Source organism: Crinia signifera, chromosome 6 (genome assembly GCF_055691185.1).
Source record: "Crinia signifera chromosome 6, ASM5569118v1, whole genome shotgun sequence".
In the NCBI taxonomy this organism is placed as follows: Eukaryota; Metazoa; Chordata; class Amphibia; order Anura; family Myobatrachidae; genus Crinia; species Crinia signifera.
The window spans coordinates 86,222,057-86,248,017 of record NC_139222.1 but is presented as its reverse complement, the minus strand read 5'-3'; the positions used below and the strand labels follow the sequence as shown (position 1 = coordinate 86,248,017).

Here is a 25,961-nt window from a genome sequence, read left to right as displayed (position 1 = left end):
TTCACCGGGCATGATCAAAGACTGTCTATTACAGGTGTCTTTTTGATCTTAACTATACAGTACTGTTATATTATATATATATATTTGGTACTTGTTTCCTAGCACGGCGCCCAATTTTTTCATCTTATGGCATCTTATGCCATCACATCGCATTGCATGCCATATAGCCGCATACGATTTTTTATTGTATAAGCACCCTAATGGGTGCTTACAATGTTAAATGCACCCCCAAGGCCACCCCCACTATCAACGCAAACCCGAAGCTTGGCGAGGGGCGGCGGTACACGTCCTCCAACCTTTTCATACCTCCACTATCCACGTCGGCATGGAGTTGATAGATTTTGATAGTAGATAGTGTGGCAAGCGCAGCAAGTGACCAAGCCCGAAGCGTGGCGAGCGCATCGAGCCCCGCGAGGGGACGCGTATTACTTTACATGTATTCCGCGTCCCCTCGTGTAATCGTTTGCTCAATCGTTCATCATTTGACACCAAATCGTTTGTGCAGGAATTCAGAATAGTTAAAGACATTGAATCGTTGCCCAAATCTAGCCGTGTGTACGCACCTAAAGGATGGTTTTTAACCGTATTTTGCACCCACAATAACGCAGTAAAGTTGCCTCTTACAGAATAAATAAACAATAGATCGATTTTTTTCATTTTGAGACCCTCGTGTATCATGAGAGAAGACATAACCAATGGGCTGCGGGCAGACACGGGAGGCTAAGTACAGTACTACTTGCTGCAGACACACACGCCCTATACAGTATACGTATTTTATGTACTGTGTGTGAGGGGACTGCGGCTGCGCAGTGCGGGAGGGGAGGGGTGTTGGGTGGAGTGTAGCGCTACGTGCACCCGCAATCCCCCTCACCCCCCCCCCCCCCCCCCCCCACCCCGGCAGACCACGAGCCCGGCGCCGCGCCCGCCCCTATATATAGGCGCCTGCAGCTGTCCCGAGCTCGGCTGCTCCTTCCCTGCGCGCCCGTCTACCTCCTCACGGCTCTCATCCTCCGCCTGCCCGCAGCAGCCATGTACCGCTATCTGGGTGAGCTGGTGTCCCGGAGCGGCGGGGCCCTGGCCTCCTGCGCCGCCGACACAGCCCTGCCGGCCGCCACTGCCTCTTCCCCTCTCCTGCGCCGCCGCTACAGCCAGGCTGTGGACCAGGAGGACGACCCCAACTTCTTCAAGATGGTGGAGGGCTTCTTTGACCGGGGTGCCGGCATCGTGGAGGACAAACTGGTGGAGGATCTGCGCACCCGGGAGACGGAGGAGCAGAAGAGGAAGCGGGTGAAGGGCATCCTGCGCATCATCAAGCCCTGCAACCACGTCCTCAGCGTCAGCTTCCCCATCAAGCGGGATAACGGCGACTGGGAGGTGATCGAGGGCTACCGGGCCCAGCACAGCCAGCACCGCACGCCCTGCAAGGGGGGTGAGTAGATGGTCAGCTCTGCGGCCCAGCGTGTACTTCCTGCGGCTGCTCTCCCGTATGCCCCGTGGCCGGCTGTCAGGGTCACACTATACCCTGCGGGCCGCCATGTAGCCTGCATGCCAGGCGCTGGGCAGCTCCTTCACAAGTGCCTCCACTAGGAGTGTGCCCTCACCCTGCAGCCCTGTGCTGGGCATTCCCCGGTCCTGCTATGGGCTGTACCCTCTGTACGGCTCCTGCTTCAAGTTCTGTTTGCTGTGATATGGTGTCTGGTGTTGGTGGGTGACACATACCCCTCCTACACCAGACCTGTGCGTCATCTGGGCATAATTGCCTCTGTATAACAGTGCCAACCATAGGAGACCTACACTACCCACTATCTGTTCTGGGACTGAATGACTTTCCCATGTTAGAAGCCTTTTAACTCTTGAGAAGTTTAATCGGTTTTGATTATTGTTCACCAATCCTGTCAGATATGAAGCCCTAGCATTATTCTGCCGTTATGTTCCCCACCATTAGTATCTTATAAGGCAGCATAGTTTCCAGATCCCAGTGATCAACAATCTGGAGTTCATGCTCATCTAGCCTGCAGCGAAAGCTTGGTACACAGAATGTAGATTGTAACAATTTAGCATACTGTGTGGTAGACACCCAAATCCTTTCCTTGATTTGTCCCATTGGATGTACTGCATGTACAAATGTAATGGGATGGTTATGTATTGTTGTATCGGACAATAGATTTACCGTTTGCCACGGTGGCTGCAATGTAGCATTTCATATAGTAAGTACATATTATAGAAAGGTGTGAATGGGGGAAAAAAAAAGGTAGCATAAAGGTCAACGTTTTTAATGTGCTAACATTCTGCCTGTTGACCAATAGTGGTGGACCTATTGACTGTCACATTTGATCCACACCCGGACAAAATGATACCCTAATGAGAGTTCCTTCTCAGAACTAAACTTAATGTACAAAAATGTTAATTGCTAATGTATTTAGTTGGTGCAGTAGTAAAGCATGTGCTACGTCAGTACAACATTTCTATGTAGCTCCAACATTATGCAGCACTTAATTCTTCACTCACATCAGACTATACACCAGTGTATTTTCTACAGTTTTTGCACAGATGGTGACCAGGATGCAGTAAAAAATGTGAAGGCTTGTTACAGTGGGCGACCCTATCAATTAGGGTCATATAAATTATGCGTACAGATGAACAGCAAGCTAGAAACATGCTGTGCTGTCTTTTGAGTACAGTATTGCTGCTACTATTAGAGTTGTATGTATGAACTGTCAAGGTAAAATATTCAGTCCTACCCTGACCTTCCACTGCAGGTCTGTCAGAAAGTAAAAGTATTTTCTCCTGACTGCATCAGACAGCTGAGGTTCTTACCCCCTGCTTAGGACAGTGTCCTGATGGCAAGTGGCACAGGTCAAAAATCTGAGCATGCCTTCCTGTTTTCTGAAACCTAATGTCTCTTGCATGGATTCCCACACACTACATAAAGCAAAATAAGACTTCTTTTTCAATTGACTTGGAATCCTATACACACTTCTGTCTTCGTTGCCGTTGTCTGTGTGACACAGAGCAAAGTATTAAACATTCTAAGTGTAAACTTCCATTTTTATCTATAAAATTACTGTTTTTTTTTTTTTAATGCAATAAGGTTATGGTGCATACATAAGGCTCGTTTCGATTTCTATTAGATATGGACTATTTGACCTGCACTAAATGTTTTTTTGTTTTTTTTCGACTTCCGCTATTTTCCATTCACTTTGCTGTTAGATCAACACTGGCTTTGCACTATCTACTATTAGATTTCCACTATATAGTCTTGGCTGCCTAGACTATTTTTCTATTTGATTTACACTACACTGGAGCGCACATTGAGAATGAATCTGCATCGAATGTAGAAAAACCACTCGCTGCCCATTCGATTTTCTAGAAAAATAGTGCATATCTCAGTGTGTATGCTCTAAGTGTGGCCGAATGTAACTTAATTGGCTACAGCAAGATTTTTATTTTTGGTTTCCATCCAGTGGAACATTTTACTGTTGAAAACTAACAAAGTAGTGAGTCATTCATTTCCTTGTGCTTCCCCCTTTCTATTTTTTTTTTTTTTTCTCTCTAATATGCAAGTCTGAAAACTTGAGGGTGGGTTTTGGCAAATCGGAGTCTCTGCAGTTCTCGATTCAGTTATTTTTAGAGGTTGTCATAATAAAACCTCTGTAACCAAAAATCAGGCCCATATCTCTACTGTGGTGCGCAATTATTTATTAACAGTTTTTTATATAGCACACATATACAGCAGCGCTTTACTTTCACATAAGTCCCTGCCCAGTGGAGCTTACAATCTATATTCCCTAACACATGTGCACACACAGACATTCTAGGGGGTTAATTTGTTTGGAGACAATTACCCTACTGGTGTATATTTGGATTGTGGGAGGAAACCAGAGTACCCGGAGGAAACCCACGCAAGTACGGGGAGTATAGACAAACTCCACTCAGTTAGGGCCATGGTGGGAATCGAACCCATGATCTTAGTGCTGTGAGGCAGTAATGCTAACCATTACACCATCCGTACTGCCCCAATTGAAGTTGAACAATTATTTGGACACTGGCATTCATGTGTTTAACAAATAAATATGAGCAAGAGGCGGAAAGCTATTGGCATAATCTTAAGTGTATATAATATTGCCCTCCTAACAATTTTTTTTTTTTTTTTTTTGGTTTATTAGGTATTCGTTACAGCACTGATGTTAGTGTTGATGAAGTGAAAGCTTTGGCATCTTTAATGACCTACAAATGTGCAGTAGTAGGTAAGGTATTTTCATTTAGTTTGTATTGGATAAATGACAAGTTTTCTATAGCATTTCACCCTTTAAAAATTGGGCAGAGTGCAGCGCCCCGCTGAAACAGCCTGGCGGAAACACTATTTTCTCTGCCGGGACCAGGTTTTTTACCCCTGAAAAAATCGCCTGTTTGCTCAAGACACCATATCACACTACACAAATTCTTAGATAGAACCCGTTTAGACATAAGCCTGTCTGTCCTGGTATTCTACAAGCCAGGGTGCTCTTATGTCCTGCTTATATACACCCAATTTACACATGTACTTATTGAATACACAAACGTCATACACTAGTCCCCAGGCCATACCACAGGCAGCATCTCTCCTGCTAGGCTGTGCTGGCTGCTTATACTACATGATGCAGCATGAACTACTGCAAGGCAACTGCCTGCTCCAGGCTGTGTTAAATGGCAGTGCAGGGGCTTCTAGGTGTTACCCAGGAGTAAATTCCTTGGCCACACCATTCAGAGACTTAAGACTTTGTTTTTCTGGCAAAAAGTCCTATAATAAACCCTGGTCAAAAATACCACTTTTACACTAGAACTGCTGGGTCGCACCCTGGTTTTTGGATTCTGTTCCAATTAGGATACAACGGTGAAGGGGCGCTATGGTGATAATCTCCAAGCGCCGGGAAACCTGGTGTCCAGGACCCCTGCAACACCAATCGATCCGCTGGGGGCAAGCCCAACACCCGGGAAAGCTACTGGGCTTCCCCCAGCCTCTGTGTGCCCCCAGCTTCGTTCTGTGAGGAATCCATTCACCTCTGCTGCTTTCTGCATAGTACCATAGACAGAAGAGCAGGCTGTACATGGCCCCTGCCCAACCTCCAGACTGACGTCAAGATTCTGTGGTCTGGAGGTATGGGCTCCCCATACCTCCAGACCACAGAGTGGAGCAACATAATCTGGGTTGAGGCGCTGGTGTAAAAGGGGTATAGAAAGGGGCTCTGACAAGGGAACATGTTCCTGGATTAGTGCCTTTCAGACCTATGCAAGACACTGCTCATTGCAGGCTCAGTGTATAAGGGTTAAGTGACCCTGACTGCTACCAGGGTTGTACCAGTGTAAGGGTGCAGTGTAAACAATGCAACCCAGGTTATCAGACGCTGGTTTCTGGACATGGTTTCAACCCTGGTCAGAACCTGTTTGAACTACAGCTTGGACCCAGTTTATTCAGGGTTTGGCCTCCTATCCAGTGAACACTTGTCTGCTCGGCAGGGCTCTTTATACACCCTTGAGGCGAACTTCTGCATCAGCAGCTTTTAAGAATCGCCTGGATCAGATAACTCTGAGTAGTTTATGCTGCAGTGACCGGTGTCTATCCCTGGTAGCACTTGTCCTGGGCTATTTTTCAAAGACCCCTTTACATCAAGCTGTGAACTAGATAGACCGGGGTTATTACAGCAGTGGATAAGGTAAAAAGTAAGTCTGATATGACTTATCTGGGTTATTAATTCTTTGGGTGCTCATACACAGTACAATTTATTGTATACGATATCTCATCTCATTGCATAGGTTTTGCAATGCAGTGAGATGAGATCTAGTACAAAAAGTATGTGCAGCACATACTGGGCCAAATGTAATAGGGTGAGAGTTTCAGAAAGTGAGAGATTTTGGAAGAGTTTTCCCCTGGTTTTTAAGCAGCAATCAATTACACTGCAAAACCAGGTTGATTTTGCCATGTAATTGAAAGGGGGAAAACTCTCCCAAAATCTCTCGCTTTCTGAAAAGATCACCCTATTACATTTGGTCCATTATGTGAGATGTGTGATGGGAGCGCGCATCTCATCGCACCCAGCAATTATACAGTGTATGTGCACCTTTAGAAGACATTTCAGAGGATTTTTTTATTATAATGCAATATACTAGCTCTGTTATATCAATATTGTATTTTCTACAGGTCTGCCACAGGAATGATTCTGCCATTTTTATTAAAGCCTATACCCCTTTTACACCAAAGCAAATAACTTGGGTTTTTGCTGAGTCAACCCAGTTCAGGGCTTTGTGTAAATGGGATCTATGAAATAACCAGGGTCCTGATACCTGGCAATCCTACCTGGAAAATGTTCTGGGTTGAATATGGGTGAGACCTGTGTTCAGGGGCAGTGTAACTCGGGTCATCCGATCTGGGACACAGTTACATCAATGGGACTCCATACCTCCCGACCGCTGCGACCTACAGTCAATATACTGTGTTGTTTTTTTCCACCATTGTTGCCTGTGATATTTGTAGCTGAGGGTTGACGTGGGGTATCCTGTGCCTAGTACAGGTCGGGTTTATTTATTTTTGGGTACTTATGTAGTATCTGGGCGCCCGATTTTTTGATTGTATGCCTTAAGTTAAGGCATACAATCAGATGCGATGCAATATCGCATCGCATACGACCATATCGCATGCCATGCGATGACCCGATTTTTCCATAGGATTCAATGTTAAAATGGACTGAGTCCATTTTAACATGGAATTCAATGGGAAAAAGGGGTCCTTTTCATACCCCTACTATCCAAGTGGGCATGGAGTTGGATATAAACCTGTGGCGAGCGGACACAGAATACCGTTCGCTCGCCACGCTTGTGGCTCGCTACGCTCGCCACAGGTTTATATCCAACTCCATGCCCACTTTATGTTAAAATGGACTCAGACCATTTAAACATTGAATCCTATGGAAAAATCGGGTCCATCGCATCGCATCCGATTTGGTCGCATGCGATGTGCCCGATCCGACCCGATTTCTAAATCGGGCGCCCAGATACTACATAAGTACCTATTTTTGTCATCCCAGACCCCCCCCCCCCCCCCTTTTTTTATTTTTTCATACTTACCTCATCCCCATGATGTCCAAGGTGACCTCAGGGATCCTCTTCAGCGGTATCTCCGATCCCAAGGGTGTATTGTGCCGATGATGTCACCGGCACAATGCACCCTGGGACCGGAGGTGCTGCTGAAGAGGATCCTGGTTAAAGGCGGGGGACACAGAGGACGTCGGGGCACCACCAGGGGACCAAGTATGGATGAGAAATTCAGAAATTGCTTGTGATCCCGAGCATTTCGGAAAAGGGATACTCAACCTGTAGCTTGTTTCATATCCGCTGTTCTGTAGACAATCCTGACGTCTGTCTGACCCTAGCTTCTACTTTTATCAGTGCTAGCGCTGCTATGGAACACTGTATGGGTGTGTGCTGCCAGCTATTTGGTTTTAGGCATTTCTTAGAGGTGATAGCAGTTGTAGGACAGCCACCTACCTGAAGTCACCCACTTCTCGTTATCTTATTCCCAGCCAGGCTGGAGCTAGGGAGCACTTGGCAGTCTGCTGTTCTATGCCAGTGGTTCTCAAACTCTGTCCTCAGGACTCTACACAGTTCATGTTTTCCAGGTCACCTGACAGGTGCACTCATTACTCACTGACATGTTTTAAAAGATCCACGGGTGGAACTAATTATTTAACTTGATTCTGTGAGGTGACCTGCAAAATATGCACTGTGAGGGGTCCCGAGAATGACTTTGAGATCTGTGCTCTATGCTGACAGGCAATGTCCTTTCATTACATTGTTTACATTTTGCTAACTTTTTTTTTTTTTTTAGATGTGCCCTTCGGTGGAGCCAAAGCTGGCGTGAAAATCAACACTAGGAATTACTCAGTAAGTTTTTGTTTTACCTTATCTAGATGTATGATTTTTTTGTTACTTAACTTGTATCTACATAAAAATGCTATATTGCAGTAGTTTCCAGAAAAACACTTGTACATCTTATTTGCATAGTATTGCTAAATATGTGTTTTTGGGCACAAATACATTGATATGCTAAACATGCTCAAGACTAGGCGTGACTAGAAGGACTTAAATGTGGCTACTGGGTACAGAACTTATGTAGCGTGCTGCAAGCATTATTTTTGGGGTCCACGCCACCATCTATCACTTTGAGTATCAAAGTTGTGGTGAGCGGAGCGAGCCACAGAGAAGTGGCGTGCGAACAATCGCGATTCACGTAGCGACTAATGTAACTGGTGGTTGCAAAGATGAGTAAGTACCCTCCTCTGCATATCTACCAGAGTAGATTGTAACATCCTTTGTTCCTGAACCTGTTGTCACTAATTGGAATGGTCTTATTTTCAATTTTCTAAACCATTTATGTAGTATTTGAGGTGTGTACACAGTTAGATCTGGCATTCTATTCGATATGCCGTTAGATTTCTACTATATAATCTTGCCTGGCCAGACTGGAATTGTTTTGATTTCCACTAAACGTGAGCGTGCATTGGGATCGAATCTGCTGCTGAAAGCATTTGATGTGCATTGATTTTGCGTCTAAGCAAAATCGAATAGAAAAATAGTGCATATCTCTCAGTGTAACCTATATTGCACATTGGAGGCAGTCAAATCAGTGCGTTTAACTTGTATAGTGAGTAAACAGAACTATTTAATTGGGGGCACTGTAATCCTACCTCAAGGAGGCATGTAGAAATCAGATTTATCTAGTTCCCCCTGTCCTAGCGGTGGGTTATAGTGTGTGCTAACATCTTAAGTCAGGAAATTACACTGACTGGTACAAAGCCAGACACTAGTTGCTGTAAACAGCCGCTCTAATCTTGTGTGCTGAACGTGATGCTTTTATTTGAATTGTGCTGAGCTTTTTATTTTCAGAAAACTTAAAATTCCCTGAATTCTTTATTCTTCCTCTAAAGACAATCTATCAAATCATTTTTTTTATTTATATTTTTAAATTGTTATAGAATTTTGTTTTTTACTTCTGCATTAATTCACATCTCACAGCAAAAATCTATGCTCTAAGCAAATTTTCTGGCCGTCACTTTTTGACAAACCCTTCATGTGTATGACCTTTTATAGTAGGTCAACAAGGCACACTGATTTAAAAATAATCAACCGACCCTATCAAGTTAGTGGTCCCTTGGTGTTGGAGATCTAGTCAATAAAAGTACCCCCCCCCCCCCATATCAACTTGGATAAGTGTGCTGAGCACCAGTAAATAGAAGCACTTTGGGGCAATGTATTTGCTCTTGCATGTGCTTTTCATGCCCTAACAGACTGTGTAATGCTGCTAAACCGGTCTAAAGTGACTGTAGGTGTCATTTGGGAACTCCCCACTTTCCTGGCTTTTTGAAACATCCTGTAATGTTTATCTTGTAAGTAACATGGCTTCATTGTGTCTGTTGCAGTGCAACAAATGAAAGGCATCATTCTCTGCTGCCGGTGCCTGTTTGAGCACCCATCTCATGTGGGTGGCTAGCTCAAATAAGTGAAGTAATCAGCTTGAACACTCTTCTTGCATCATGCCCATTAGCAATTCTATGTGGCTAAAACTGATTGAGTGACCAGTAGCCTAAATTAAATATTGCCCCACAATCTCCTGTTACTTAGACAGGAGTGATAGGCAATAGGGGAAATTCATTTTTAGAGGGGACTCTAAGGCAAGTTCCACCAAATAAGCCCCTCTCCTTTTTTGCAGCAAATAGTGGTTAATGCAGCTAATAACCAAAGGTTATATGGGAATGATTTACTGTGAACTAAGTGTAGGCACTGGACAGAGCCTAATGAATCTCCATATGTGGGACCATAGTCAGCCCAGGTGAGATTTCATGTGAATTCAGAAGTGTCATTTATTTCCTGTAGGCTAACCAATTCTCTTTATCAGGATGCAGAACTTGAAAAGATAACCAGAAGGTTTACTATAGAACTTGCAAAGAAAGGGTTTATTGGTAAGTTGGTGCTGTATATGTCTACTCCTTCTCCCCCCCCCCCCCCCCCCCTTCCTTAGCACAACAGTGGGTCATGCAAAGGAAACTAGAACTGAATGCCTGACTATGGCACATGTAATGAAGAAAACAGCGTGGACTTTCTACTCAACCTGATCATGAATTGTTTATTGGTCCAGTCGGGTTTCTTTTATCTGCCTGAGGTTACTGTGAGACCAGTTCATATGTCGTTTCATGTTATCAGGCTATGTAAACCATGCCTCTATTTATTTTTATTTTTTGTGACTCAATGATGGAAAGCACCGGTTAATCAACAAGTGGGCAAAGTTGATGGATAAGGTTAATCCAGACACTAGAGGGTCTAGTTGAGCTTGCAGTATACATCTACAGGTAGGTTCAGGGGAAATGTTAGAAAGAATTACGTCACAGAAAGGGTAGTGGATAAGTGGAATAGCCTCCCATCAGAGGTGGTAGAGGCTAAGACAGTAGAACAATTTAAACATGCTTGGGATAGGCATATGAATATCCGGTACTTGTGAGTTATCCGGGCTGCCGATTTCTAAATCGGGTCGGATCGGCCGCATCGCATGCGACCATCGGATGCGATGCGATGACCCGATTTTTCCATAGGAATCAATGTTAAAATGGACTGAGTCCATTTTAACATGGAATTCAATGGGAAAAAGGGGTCCTTTTCATACCCCTACTATCCAAGTGGGCATGGAGTTGGATATAAACCTGTGGCGAGCGTAGCGAGGCGAGCGTAGCGAGGCGAGCGTAGCGAGCCCCGCGAGGGGACACAGAATACCGTCCCCTCGCGGGGCTCGCTTCGCTCGCCACGCTTCGGGCTCGGTGGCTCGCTACGCTCGCCACAGGTTTATATCCAACTCCATGCCCACTTGGATAGTAGGGGTATGAAAAGGACCCCTTTTTCCCATTGAATTCCATGTTAAAATGGACTCAGTCAATTTTAACATTGATTCCTATGGAAAAATCGGGTCATCGCATGCGATGCGATGCGATATCGCATCGCATCTGATTGTATGCCTTAACTTAAGGCATACAATCAAAAAATCGGCAGCCCAGATAACTCACAAGTACCGAATATCCTTACAAAGAAATAAGGATTAAAAAGGGTTGAGATTACCTGAAGGGTAAAAAAAAGGGCAGACTAGATGGGCCGAATGGTTCTTATCTGCCGTCAAATTATATGTTTCTATGTTACTTGCACAAGTATTGCTGTTGATGGAGTTCACCCCATAAACCTTTCTCCCTTATATGCATATGGCAAACTAGTAAGCCCGCCCCGAAGCAAAAGCTTTGAAAGCTAGTCTGCTGCCTTCTGTGATTGTGCACGTGTGAGAAAGATGTAGTTTCACTCTGCCAGTAGATGGCAGTGTTTCGGAGAGTCACTGATACTGGAGAGATATAATACAGAGTAAATGGGGAAAATACCACCCCTCACAACAAAAGTCTCGCACTCCATTAGTTTTCCATTACTATGTCTACAGTATCTTCCTGCATTACAAGCAATGTGGGTGTCCTATATTAGGTTGACATCAGTTTCACTTTATTGATGTCCTTGTGGACCCCCACTTAGTGTACTACCACATTCAGATTATCCAGTGACTACTGTTCTGTATTGGAAACATTGTGGCCTGAGAGGCACATAGTGACACTTGGTGCAAGGGTTCAGACGTCTTGTTCTTAGACAACTTGGATTTTAACTGTAATGTTGTCTCCTGCTTGACAAGGTAAATATCAACCACACTGCAAGCTACCTGGCTTCTTGGTGCCAAATATATAGTGAAATTAATTTAAATTTTCAAGTCTGTCTGCTGTATACCTGTCAGAACTTCTGCTCAGTTTCCGATATGCAGCTCCTATTTGAATAACCTGGTCTACTCATTTTAACTTATTAAATATCTAATCATAAATGACTAGAAAAGGAGTGGAATAAAAAATATATTTTTTGCATATTAAATTTATATATGATTGTGAAAAAAACCACAGTTGTACACACTTAATACCATAACTATAGTACCATGCATTGGTTAGCCGGTGTAAAAGTTATCAGTACAGACTAGTGTCCACGGACCCAATAATTGATTAAAGTTTCAAGGACAGAATATACAGTGTGCATGCTCCACCTCCCTGTCAGTTTATATATTGTCTCACCGCAATAATACATTTTTGTAGTTTGCTTGAATGAGCCCGTCTGTGCCGGTGAAAGATCAGGGTCAGCTGAAGATTGCAAAAGCTGACTACATCAAGTATACATCTTTTGGCCAGCCGGAGTCTGCAAGCAAGGCACAGTGGAAGCAGATGGCAGGGCGCAGTGCATTAGCAGAGACCTGATGTGTAGATGAATGTCTGCGTTCAGCCAGCCGGGGCCCCATGTAGTTGATGGGCGGGAGGTGCCCTGGAGATCATGGTATATAGATGCTGGTGCACCGGGCTCGGTATGAGGCCCCAGTCTTGATGCGGTTTTCTCAGAGGACAGACCATAGTTGTCGGGTTTATATCTTGAAAGGGTTCAAACAATTTGGTTCTCTTCAGCAGTATCTTTTTATTTTTATGGGTTAATTATGTGGGAGCAGACAGACATTTCAATAAAATAGCTTCACACTAATTAAAAGGTCATATAGAACAACAATCACATTTGTATGTTAATTATTCATATGTATAATGTATTATCTATGTCTATACATTTATACTAGGTTACAGAATGAAACCTAGATAGATATATATCTAACCGGATACCTGAGTTGGCACCCGGCAGTTGTGTGATCCGCGTTCTGGGAAGCTAACGTTCTTGTTGTTAAATGCCAGCATCCTTTAGAGACTGTCTACCAGCCCCCCCCCCTCTTTTTTTTTTTCCTTTCAATATTTAGCTAAACTTCAATTAATTGACTTGGCTGTATTTATGGTACTTGTTTAGGTTCACGGTGGATAAATCGTATGCGATTTTGTACCTGTTCATAACCCCCACTATCCACTACGCATGGAGTTGATTTTATATAGTGTGGCGAGCCACCAAGCCCGAAGCGTGACCAGTGGACGCAGATTACTTTACATATATTCCGCGCCCCCTCGCGGGGCTCGCCACGCTTCGTGCTCGGTGGTTCGCTGCACTCGCCACACTATATAAAATCAACTCCATGCATAGTGGTGTTATGAACAGGTACAAAATCGCATCGCATGCAATATATCTGCCGCTGTGAAACTAAACCAGTGCCATTTATTTATACTAAAAACATTTGTTGTAAACGATGCTGGCATTTTTAGCAGTTATTTTGAGGATCGCTCACGGCAACATTGGCACTCAAAAGGGTTAAAATACAGGAATGAGAGCCACATCCCAGCTGATGAGAACCATTTGTGATCAGAATAAAAGACCGACAACTATACATAAAAAGATACACTTGCCTTGAACAACATTAAAGATCTATGTAACACTGCTGATTTGAAGAAAAGACCATTTACATCCAAACGAGAGGGCGGGTCTGATGGACTTGATGAAGGATCAGTCTATAATTTATCAAATGCGCTGATAAAGGTGGAGGTTCGATTGTCCAAGATCCGATTATGTTGCTGAAGCTTGTCAGTTGGATACCAGTTTTACACCATACTTCCAAATGTTCCAATGCAAGTTCTGTAGTAAAATCAAATTCCTCTTGGAAGAAGGTCTGGAACGGGCGACATCCACAAATCACTTTTGTCACCCCATAATTTCATGTGTTGAGCCTTAGATTAATTTCTGCATAAATTAGTTTACTCGCTGAGACCACACCACACACTTTTTAATATGATTAGAAAGAACTAATCTGGGGAGGGCCATATGGGGAGAAACTAGTGCTCTATGGTAGGTACATTGACTTGTTTTTCATTTGGGACGGTGACCCTGAATAAACATGCATGATTATTTATTTTCTCAATACTAATCCCTTTGATTTCACTTTTACACTCTAATATCCATTTTCTCGAAATTGCTGACATCCACGTATAAAAAAAGTGGATTGCTGCCACTATCGCCTATGGTCGTATAACATACCTTTTTTGTCAGTTTTTCAGACTAAAGAGAAATTGTTCTGTAACAGGGTAGATTCTTGCACAGGTCGAGAATCAGTCTCTGCCCTAACAAGCCAAGACTACCGAAACCAAGGTTTTGAGGCAGCAATAGGCAAAGACGGAATATTTGCTAACACCTGCTATCTGCCTTTATTCTGACCTTTTTTTATCAAGGTGGGGGGCGGTGGGGAATAAAAAGAACTTCAGAATTCTGAAAACCGAAAATCTTAAGCACTTGCCTCGGTGAAGAGCCAAGGCTGGTATTTTAAGAATATTAATCTGAAATGTTCCTTGGCACACAGTCATTTTGACAAGTTGGGGATCCCCTATGGCGAGATTAAAAATCGTAGTTGGACAACCATTAAAGGGAGCTACAAATGTGGGAGGACTGGTTAAATCACCTGCAGGTTTATGGTTAATCGCATCTGTATTTGATCTAGCACCTTTTCGATCTACATCGGTGGTTTGATCAGCTGCTCATCGGCCTATGTAGTGTACCTCTTCTCATGTGAATGTGGTGCACCATATGTCGGTCATTGAATGTTCGATTCCTAGAGCATAGAAGAAATGTCAGCAAGGGTGTTATGACTCCTAGCCTAGCTCAACCTATCAAAACCAAACATAATGGGATTGTTGAAACTCTTTGGGGACATGGAATTGAATATGAGTCCACATTGAAGAGGGGTGACATATTCAACATCTTGTACAATAGAGAAGCCTTTTGGGTATTCTTTCTTGGTACACTGTTTCCTAATGGGCTAAACGAATCAATTGAACTGAAAAATATTTAAAGATATAATTCTAGGAATTTAGAGGGTTACTATAATATACATATTGTCATCAAATAACTGGATATGCACCATTATAGATCGGTGACACCTGGTGGATCAGTGGTCCCACTGGACACCACAATCCAACTGGGTCTCTCTAAGGTGCCTGTTATTGACATCTTAATGACTTAATCTGTAGAATGCAGTAATATGCTCTATTCATCCATCACGCAAAGAAGATTCTAATTCTCATTTTTATTTAATTTAAGATTATAAAGTCTGATCTCTCATGGCTAAGTGTGGAGCTGGGGATTCGTAGACCTAGTGATTCTCAACCACAGACCTCTAGAGATATATATAGAGATATATAGATATATATAGAGATATATATATATAGAGATAGATATGGATGGATAGATATTTCTCTTTCAATGGTCCTGGTGACACAGCTCAACACTGGGATGTAGGAGGGTCCGAAGGAGCCAGGCACCTATCCTAAAGTTTTAGAGGGTAGGCTCCTCCCCTACTGCATCCCTGGACTCTTCAGTTCGTGTTAGGTGCCCACTGGAGTGGGTGCTATTCTAAAGGGCTGCAGGAGCAGCCGAAGAATTAGAGTAGTTAGGGGATTTTTATTATTTTATTAACTTTTACCCTAGCTAGGTAGGCACAGTGTGAGGATTCTCATAGTGAATCCTCACACTGCTTGCGCAGCAGGAGCTGACAGAAGCGCGTCCTGTCAGCTCACTGTGCACAGGGGAGACGCTGTCTGGTCTCCCTGTGCAGCGCTTATAGCCTTTTCTAAAAGGCTGCCTGGGCTCCGGAGTACCCTGAAACCGGCTCCACGCTTAGGTGGGGATCATGGGGGACAGGCGCTCCGTGATGGCGGCGGCCATTTTATGCGGAGCTTACACGCTGAGCTCCTAGATGAGAGGACAGCAGCGTTGTGACAGGCATGTTCCAAGTGATCCCCATTTGAGGGGGAGACACTGGAACTAGGAAATCCTACCTAAGGAGCGGCTTGCTGGGGGTGGTTGGCGCCAAAAGGTCACGGACCCCGCAGCAGCAGGGACCTGTGGTCTCTTCCTTCACTCTGACTTTGGCGCCTTTCAGAACGCTTGCAGCGGAGCTGAGCTGGCTTACTGATCCTGGCAGAGTGACTTGGATTTCCTGGGCATCGCTTCCCCGCAGTTGAAACCAACAGACAGATAAGTGATTGGGTGCATTGCCTCTGTATAAACGCTTGTACATTGTTTGCACTGTGTATACTGATAGATATACTTTTATCACTTGCGTCATGTCTGAGCATCAGGCTGTGGTTTTGGGGGAGGGAGCCCTTAATGCACTGAGCGCGTGCAATGTTTGCACACAAAAATTTGTCCCTGAGCAGATGGCCAAGGGGGGCTTATGTATTACTTGCGCTGATGTGAGACCCATGGGCAGTGATCCCCATAGGGCAGAGCATATGGAACCTGCGTGGGCCAGGGCCCTAGGCAGGTCAGTAAACGCTTTGGTGCAGCTTTTGGACAGGCAGAGTGATGGGCTGGTAGAATCACAGAGACCTATGCCATCATCTCAGCAATCGTCTGGCTCCTTGCCTCTTACCCAGGCAGATCCTGCACTTATCCAGGTGATGCAGGATACTGCAAAAGGGATTAACAGGTTCAGTGAAATGCTGGACAAAATGGATGATGTGGCAGGGACCCCTAGAAGGTCTTATGCCTTAACTACTGTGGTAGATGAAGAGGAAGGAGAGTATACTGACATCCCCTGGGATCAGGGTGATGATTTGGAAGAGAACTCTGCTGCTGGTATAGAGGATCTCATTATAGCTGTGAAGCAGGCTTTAAAGCTGACTGTGGAGGATAAGACTCCTGTTAAAGGTGTTTTTAAGCGACAGCGGAAGGAGGCTGTTACTTTTCCTTCAGATGAGGGGTTACAGGAATTGTTAGAAGGGGCTTGGAAAACTCCTGATAAGAGGCTTCAGATGCCTAAGCGATTCCTTAGTCTGTACCCCATGCCAGAGTCTCATGCGGAGCTCTGGGAAAAGGTCCCAGTTGTGGACGCTTCAGTGGCACGTTTGTCCAAGGCTACTGTATTACCAGTACAGGGCGGTGCAGCTTTTAAAGATTCTGTGGATAAAAAGCTGGAGGGAAACCTCAAGGCTATCTTTGAAGGGGTGGGGTTTACCTTACGACCCCTTATTGCTTCAGCCTGGGTTTCTAAGGCCATGATAGAGTGGGCTGGTGAATTATGCACCATGCTGCAGGCTGACCCGGGTGCATTACTGCTGGCAGAAAAGATTAAGGCAGCAGCAGAATATGCAGTTGAAGCAGAGGAGGAAGCTATTAAAATGGCAACCAGAGTGTCCACAGTCTCCATTAATGCCAGGAGAGTGCTTTGGCTAAAAGCCTGGGAAGCAGACAATGAGTCCAAGAAGGCTCTGGAAACATTAGCCTTCAAAGGAAAGGTACTCTTTGGTACCGAATTAGAGGAGATTATAAAACAGGCCACAGGCGGCAAAAGTACATTCCTGCCGGCCTCCTCAGCAAAGCAGACGTCCAGATTCTCTGCTTTTAAGCCGTCCTTTCGGCCCTCCCCTAGAGGTGGTGCGTCCTTTCGAGGACAGTCTTTCAGGGGAAGGTTTCAGCCCTCTAGAGGCAAGACACAAAAGTCAAAATTTGGCTCTTTTCACAAGAAGCCTGCCAATAAAGGAGAGGATAAACCCTCTGCATGACTGTCAGGGGCTTTGCCCGACAGTGACAAAAGTGGGCGGGCGTCTCACGCTCTTCAGGGACGCTTGGGCTTCTCTAGACCAGGATGCCTGGGTGCTAGACATCATAACACAGGGTTACAAAATCCCTTTCAGAGGGCCACCTCCGAAGAGGTTCATTCCCACATCCTTACCAAAGGAAGCACGGCTGCGTACAGCTCTTGTGAGAGCAGCGCACTCCCTTTTGGAAAAAAGGGGTGGTGACACTAGTCCCCAAGACAGAGTGGAAGAAAGGCTTTTACTCCACGCTGTTCCTGGTGCCCAAACCAGACGGGTCTTTCAGACCAATACTAAATTTGAAGTCTCTAAATGTTCATTTATGGGTAGACCATTTCAAAATGGAGTCTCTACGGTCAGTACTCCTGAGTCTGGACCAGGGAGAATTTTTGGCGTCCATGGATGTCCAGGACGCATATTTGCACGTTCCTATACACCCGGAACATCAGACCTTGTTGAGGTTTGCCATAGGAGACCTGCATTTACAATTCCGGGCGTTACCCTTTGGGCTAGCAACCGCGCCAAGGGTATTCACAAAGATAATGTCAGTAATGGCGGCGGTGCTGAGGCTCAGGGGAATCACAGTAATACCCTATTTGGACGATCTCCTGTTCAAAGCAGAGTCAGCAGCCATGCTGCAGAGTCACTTGGCAGAGGCCATCAGTGTTTTGCAGGCTCACGGCTGGATTTTAAATTTGCAAAAATCTCAGTTGGTACCGTCACAAAGGCTCCAATTCTTGGGAGTCATACTGGACACCCATCTTCATCGGGTATTCCTCCCGGAGGTAAAGGCCAGGGATCTGGTCACCCTAGTCCAGGAGATTCTCAGGGCTCAGAGCATTTCAGTATGGAGGTGCCTCAAGCTCCTGGGGAAGATGGTGGCGTCATTCGAGACGCTTCAATTTGCCAGGTTCCACTCTCGGAGGTTCCAATGGAACATTTTGTCAGCTTGGTCAGGAAACACTTTGACCATGAAATCCGAGATGATAGTGCTGTCTTTGGACACCCGAGAATCTTTGAAATGGTGGACAGAAGTAGATTCCCTTCAGTGGGGTCGGTCATTACAGACCTGGGACTGGTTGATAGTAACTACCGACGCCAGTCTCAGGGGCTGGGGGGCAATAGTCCTGGATCTCAGGCTTCAGGGCCTGTGGACGGCAGAGGAATCAGCGTTACCAATCAACATCTTGGAGCTGAGAGCTGTCTGGAAAGTCATTTCCTTGGCGGGAGACAGGTTACAGAACCTCCCTTTGAGGATTCAGACCGACAATGCCACAGCTGTGGCGTATCTGAATCACCAGGGAGGTACACGCAGCAGATTGGCCATGTGGGAGGTATCCAGAATTTTCCTATGGGCGGAACAGAATGTTCCAGCTGTATCGGCTATATTCATCCCAGGAATAGAGAATATAGAAGCCGACTTCCTGAGCAGGGAGGAGCTCAAGGAAGGGGAATGGAGCTTACACCCTCAGGTGTTTCACCAAATCACTTCGATGTGGGGAACTCCGGATGTGGACCTGATGGCATCCAGGATCAACCGTCAAGTGCCCAGGTTCTATGCCAGAACAAGGGATCCACTAGCGGAGGCAGTGGATGCCATGACTATTCACTGGCAGGGAGATCTCCTTTATGCATTCCCACCAGTACCAATGTTACCGAGACTTCTGAAGAAAATACAGGGGCAGAAGGTTCCAGTGATTTTAGTGGCCCCAGATTGGCCAAGGAGATCCTGGTACTCGAGGCTTCAGAGGTTGTCTGTGGACTCATGGCGTCTACCTCTGAGACCAGACCTTCTAAGACAAGGCCCTTTCAATCACCTGGATTCAGATCGATTGATTTTGACGGCCTGGCTATTGAAACCACCATTTTGAAAAGAAAAGGGTTTTCTGAGGCAGTAGTACAGACTATGATAAAAGCCAGAAAAGCTGTATCTTCGGCAAATTATTATAGAGTCTGGAAGACTTACATTCGATGGTGTGAGAGAAGAAAGGCTCATACATCTCATTTTAAGCTATCAAGAATGATGGAATTCTTACAAGATGGTTTTTTATCGGGCCTAAGCCTTCAGTCACTGAAGGTGCAGATTTCGGCCTTGTCCATCTATTTCCAGAAAAAGATAGCCATTTTGCCGGAAATTCAAACCTTTTTACAAGGAGTATCCAGGTTGAAACCTCCATACAAGCAACCAGTAGCACCTTGGGATCTATCACTGGTTTTGGAATGCCTTCAAAAGGCACCTTTTGAACCTTTAAGGTCGGCTGACTTTAAGTTTCTTACGTGGAAGCTAGTGTTTTTGTTAGCAGTAGCATCTGCTAAAAGAGTTTCAGAATTGGGAGCTTTGTCATGTAAATCTCCTTTCTTAATTTTTCATGATGACAGGGCTGTTTTAAGAACAGTGCCTCAGTTTTTACCGAAGGTGGTATCTACTTTCCATTTAAATCAGGAGATAGTTCTACCTGTGTTTCAACCCCCAGAGGGTTCTAAGAAAAGGGACAAGTTGAGAACTTTGGATGTTGTGCGTGCCTTACGCATATATGTGGACAGAGTGAAGAGTGTCAGGAAGACTGACACATTGTTGGTATTGTATGACGTACACAAGATTGGTTGGCCTGCATCTAAGCAGACTATTGCTAGGTGGTTGCGGTCTGTGATAGCCTTTGCATACACCAAAGTGGGTAGACCAGTACCGGCCAAAATAAATGCGCATACCACCAGGTCAGTTGCCACCTCTTGGGCGGTTCGACATGGGGCCACAGCTGAGCAGGTTTGCAGAGCTGCCACTTGGTCATCTGTTCACACATTTGCCAAATTCTATAGATTCCATGAGTTCGCGTCGGAGGACGCATCATTCGGGCGAGCAGTGCTGAGAGCTGCAGACCTGAGCGTACCCTCCCAAAGGACCGGCTCTGGAACGTCCCAGTGTTGAGCTGTGTCACCAGGACCATTGAAAGAGAAAAAGGGATTTTTGTAAGAACTTACCGTTCGAATCCCTTTCTCTGATATGGTCCTGGTGACACAGCGATCCCTCCCTTACGCTCAGTAAGTATGCCAGAAGTTTCATGATGTTCATGTTAAAATGGTTAAAAGTTAACAGTTTTCTGTTATAAAATGTGCATATAATATGTGCAGGCGTTTGTACTGAGTTAATGTATTCCAGTGGCTTTGAAAGATGAACTGAAGAGTCCAGGGATGCAGTAGGGGAGGAGCCTACCCTCTAAAACTTTAGGATAGGTGCCTGGCTCCTTCGGACCCTCCTACATCCCAGTGTTGAGCTGTGTCACCAGGACCATATCAGAGAAAGGGATTCGAACGGTAAGTTCTTACAAAAATCCCTTTATAATGTATGTATGTGTACAAAAAAAATCTAAATTTAAAAAGGCTAAAAATTGAGTACAAATTGACAATTTAATATAATGTACGAAGAAACAATTTTTCTTGTACCCTTCAATATATAAACCCTGCAGCTATGGATTATCTTCTGAGGAAACCGCTGCACTATTCTAGCAATGGTCTGGTGCACCTACACTATGTGCAGTCATTTTCAAGGACGGTGCCTCCCTCCCATCAACTGCTTGCTGCCCGCGGACCTTCACCTACACATCAGGTTTCTGCTAATATACAGACCACTGCCATTGGCTTCCACAGTGCCTTGCTTGCAGACTCAGAGTGGCCTAAAGAGAGTATCTATTTAGAGTCTGCAATCTCTGGCTGGCTGTTTTTACAGTGAGGTGGACCATACTCCCTGTATGTTCTATGCTTGGAACTTGAATCATTTTATCTTTAGCTCCCTGGACTCTATAATCATTTTGTAAACTAACTTTTGCATGGTACTATACTTATGGTATGAAGTGTGTGTAATCCGTGTCTTGGATTATATGGTATGTAAATTTATTTTTGCGCTCTTCTAGTTATTTATGAATCGCTATTCATTTAGTTACCATCCCAAAAATGACACAACCGCAATATCGGCACTGATGGCAGTGCATGCCTAATCAGAGCAACACCTGAGTTGCCCTGTTGGGCACCATCTAGTGGCTGCCAGCATGCTGAACACTTGAATTCATAGAGAAGCAGCGTTGTTCTTTTTATTATATAGGACATGGGCAGATGTGCATGTAGGGTGATAACTGTGGCTAATGTCTGCAGATGAATGGCTAAACTGGGAAATATTTAAGGACTGGAGTTCAGAACCACTGTTTGGTTGAAGGTTCAATACAATATGTAAAATCTACCTGACCAAAGCTGAATACCAACTATAATGTAATATGCTTAAAGAGTGCAAGTTAATGGCATTAAACAAATACCTGTATCAAAGGTCTGTGGCTAAATGTTCTTTAGATCTTGATATAACTTAATTTAATGAATTTATTTTTCTTTCACATAGGACCTGGTATTGATGTCCCTGCCCCTGATATGAGTACTGGGGAGAGGGAGATGTCATGGATTGCCGATACGTATGCCAACACAATTGGACACACCGTGAGTTTTTCTGCAGCTTATTCATGGTACAGACCACTTTTGTATCTTCTGTGAAAGGGTGTTACACTGCAGTCTGTGGAATTCCTGTACTAAACTTCTTGGACACGAGTGTGCTAAGCTTGTGGTAGTGACTGTTTGGTATTCATGTAGTATTCTATGCAAAGGTTACGGCGCTTGCAGCAGAGAGCTGGGGAGTTTTGGGGAGGACATGAGATTGGGTTTGCGTTACACAATACCCCTAGGAGTACACCTAGCTTTCAAAGTTTTAAAATGTTGCATTCATCAGGTGTTGATGTTGCTTCATTAAGCTTTTTCTCTTAAGTGTTATGGGAGCAGTGATACATTCCTAATGCTACATTTAATTGCTTTAAAACAGTGTTTTTCAACCACTGTGCCGTGGCACACTAGTGTGCCTTGAGCTGTTCTCAAGTGTGCCCCCAGATCTAGAGATGCCCAAACCAGTTTACAGCCACCACCAGTTCAACTGTTATTCACTGGTCTCTTCTTTTCATGTAAAGGGCCAATGTATTTTATTTTTGTTACCTGTGGGGACCAGTGTGATTGTTTTTTTGTTTTTTTTTGTTTTTTATATGGGGACCAATAGGTTTTTTTTTTTCCTGTGGTGGCCAATGTGTTTTGCCCTGTGGGGATGTCATGGTGTGCCTTGGCAATTTTAAAATCTTATTTAGTGTGCTGCAAGGTAAAATGGTTGAAAATCACTGCTTTAAAAACAAAACCTGTGGTTAACAATGTGAAGGCTACCTCTTGCTACAGACTTCCTGGGTGTACAGACTCGTCTACATTATATCGGCTGCATTAATGTAGAGTAGGTTATGCTGAGCATGCATTTAACTGGGCGGTGTGTATTTGTGCAGTTTCTCTCAAATATCAAGTGTTTGGATGTTCCGAGTTGACTGAGATTTCCCATGTTCCTTTGCACAGAGGAATGGGGAAATCTTTGCACCCTAAAAAGGAACCCGGATAACATAGTGGCAATACAGAGATCTGTGCAGGACTGTATCTGCTAGGTTACATGTTATCTCACAAAATGCTTGTTGGTCTGACTGGCACGTTATCTGACCAGGTTTGCCCAAAATAAGATTCTTTACGGAGGTTTTATTGGACCAGCTCCATCAAATAAAAAACCAAAAGGGACTAAAAAGGCATTAAGTCAGTATTGTCAGTAAAGTTCAGACGTCAGTGTAAAATAAAGTATAGAGTCCATACAGGTGGTAGTGAAGGTCCCTCAAGCAAGCATATTTATGTGGCATGGTGTGACATGAAAGTGCTAGTAACAAGGTGTTTGCCATTGTTGGTTAGATTTTAGCTGGAGCGATCTCTACCTGGCAGACTGATCTCTGGTGACTGCATTATCCTCCTTTTGTATGCCAACAAGCCAGGTCGCAACCGGGATTAGTCCCAGCTCTAACCCGGGTGTGACCCCCTATTTAGACGCTCCTCCTGACCCGGCATAATGCTGGGGGGAAGGGTGATGTCAACGGGGGCGGGTCCTTGGCTGGCGCTGGGAGATGCTCTCATCTCGCTTTTCCATTGCAGCGAACGGGTAACAGTGCCCCACTCCCCAGGTCCTCCCCATGTTCCACCCTGGTCAGGGAAGGTGTATCATTAGGGGTGTGGTATAAATACCTGACGGTCGGGATTCCGACAGTCATTAGTCATACGTCGGAATCCCGACTGCACAGCGTGGGGAGCGCGATGAAGCCCCTTGTGGGCTCTCAACGCTGTGGGCACGCCACCTATTTTATTCTCCCTCTATGGGGGTCGTGGACCCCCACGAGGGAGCAGTCGGGATTCCGACGTCGGAGTAATGACTATCGGAATCCCGACTGTCGGGGAGCCGTCCGGCACCCATCATTAGAAATACTGTCCCAGCAAAATCTTCTTCCCCTTTTTTTTTTTTTTTTTTTTTTTAATAGCTTCGGAAAATTTGGTGTATTTTGGTGACCACAAGTTAGAAAGGGTAACTACTCCCCTGAATCTACCTTTCCCATGGATTTCTCTTCTACATCAGGGAGTTTTAACAGCCTAAGGGGGGTATTCAATCTCCGCCACTATTTCTAACCGGGGAAATAGCGGCGGACGCCTATTCAATGCTGTCTTTCCAGAGAGCATTGAAGCAGCATCTCGTCCGCACGGCAGTTTTCGTGGACACTCCCCCTTTTTCCCTCGATCGGCAGGCGTGATATTGAATCCCGCCTGCCGATATACAGGTGAGCGGACTGAAAACGGGCCAAGGTCCCGACTGTCGGACACACTGACTGTCGGGACCCGGTATTGAATTCACTTTTTGTGTAGGTGTTACTGCTTTTGGTATTCAGTTAGAAGTATAAATTTTATTGATGCTATTTCACATTGCAGGATATAAATGCACATGCATGCGTTACTGGAAAGCCTATTAGCCAAGGAGGCATCCATGGGCGTGTGTCTGCTACTGGTCGTGGTGTCTTCCATGGAATTGAGAACTTCATCAATGAGGCTTCATATATGAGCCAACTGGGAATGACTCCAGGGTTTGGTGACAAAACATTTGCCATTCAGGTGAGATTTATTTCAGTATTTTAAGCACCAAATAGGAGTGTGCTTACTATGTTCACAATTTTTGTAGCTTTACTGATTGGATGATAATCCTGATACATAAAATTGTGAAGTGTACAGTCCTATGTCTTCTGTAGATCCATGTATATTTCAATACTGATCACCTTTTAATACACATTCATAGTTGTATTTTTCAGCATATTGACCTTTAAACTCCGGTCTGGCCCTCTTCACTAGAACTAAAATTTACAAGCTCTACCTGTTAAATAGCCTCTAGTATCACCAAATAGCCATTCACACATCTGCTTCATAACTGCATAGTGGTAAACCATAATCTATCACTGATACCTGATGCCTCTTACCTCTAGCATGCAGTAAATGAGTCCTCAATGACTCCGAATGTAACTGGGTTACCATGGTTTACAATACTATAATCTGAGAGACACACACACACACACACACTACATCATGTAGCTGTTCAATGCAGTTTACAATGTAGATGAATATTTTTTGTTTTTCTCTAACAATATTTTGCTCTCAACAGGGATTTGGTAATGTGGGTCTGCATTCTATGCGTTACCTTCATCGTTTTGGAGCCAAGTGTGTTGGCATTGGAGAAATAGATGGGACGATTTGGAATCCAGATGGTATTGACCCTAAAGAGCTTGAAGACTATAAACTTGTGAGTTGTGTATTTGTGTGTTTGCTCCTGCGACCAGCTAATTACCTCTGCGGCACCGCCAGCAGAGGTTCCCTTTCATCAGCGACCATCTCTGGTCGCTGATGAAAAGAAAACACTGGGCAATATATTGCTGAGCAATATATCTCCCCCGTGTGTACGGGGCTTAAGATGCTTTGCAGGAGTGAGCCATGCCAAGTAGCATAGCAACTTTCTTTAAATTGGCATCAGACACCACTAAATAATACTACTATTTTAAAAATATATTTGACACTGCTACAGTGTATATCTAGTGCAGGCAAACTACCTAGAATTATTATTATCATTATTTTATTTATAAGGAGCCACAAGTGTTTCGCAGCGCCGTACAAAGGAACAGTACAGGGAGACAAAACTTGGCATAACATTAAATAAATAACAAAATAAAGTACAACTAAAGAGCTCCACAGTTCAATACACATTACAGCTTAAATGTAAGTAGTGAGGACTCAATCAACATACAACTAGAGGTTTGTGGCCAATGATGGAGGAGTATGCGGACGAAGATGGTCACTGAGTGTTGGAGTATAGGAGATCTGTGAGTGAAATGTGAAGAGAAGTGGGCTTTGGCAACAGGAGGGAAGAGGGCCCTGCTCCGAGGAGCTTACAAT

General features: G+C 44.5%; 1 protein-coding gene across 1 annotated transcript in view; it reads left to right on the top strand.

The window, feature by feature from the left end:
- The first annotated feature begins 900 nt into the window (after positions 1 to 900).
- The window catches only part of GLUD1 (glutamate dehydrogenase 1), a 30,193-nt gene continuing 5,132 nt past the window's right edge, over positions 901 to 25,961 (top strand). Inside the window, exons 1-7 of the mRNA XM_083146359.1 lie at positions 901 to 1,429; positions 4,167 to 4,247; positions 7,862 to 7,917; positions 9,929 to 9,992; positions 21,982 to 22,076; positions 24,456 to 24,635; positions 25,177 to 25,314. Coding sequence (XP_083002485.1) covers positions 1,030 to 1,429; positions 4,167 to 4,247; positions 7,862 to 7,917; positions 9,929 to 9,992; positions 21,982 to 22,076; positions 24,456 to 24,635; positions 25,177 to 25,314 — 1,014 coding nt within the window. The 5' untranslated portion in view covers positions 901 to 1,029. The remainder of the gene's footprint in view (positions 1,430 to 4,166; positions 4,248 to 7,861; positions 7,918 to 9,928; positions 9,993 to 21,981; positions 22,077 to 24,455; positions 24,636 to 25,176; positions 25,315 to 25,961) is intronic.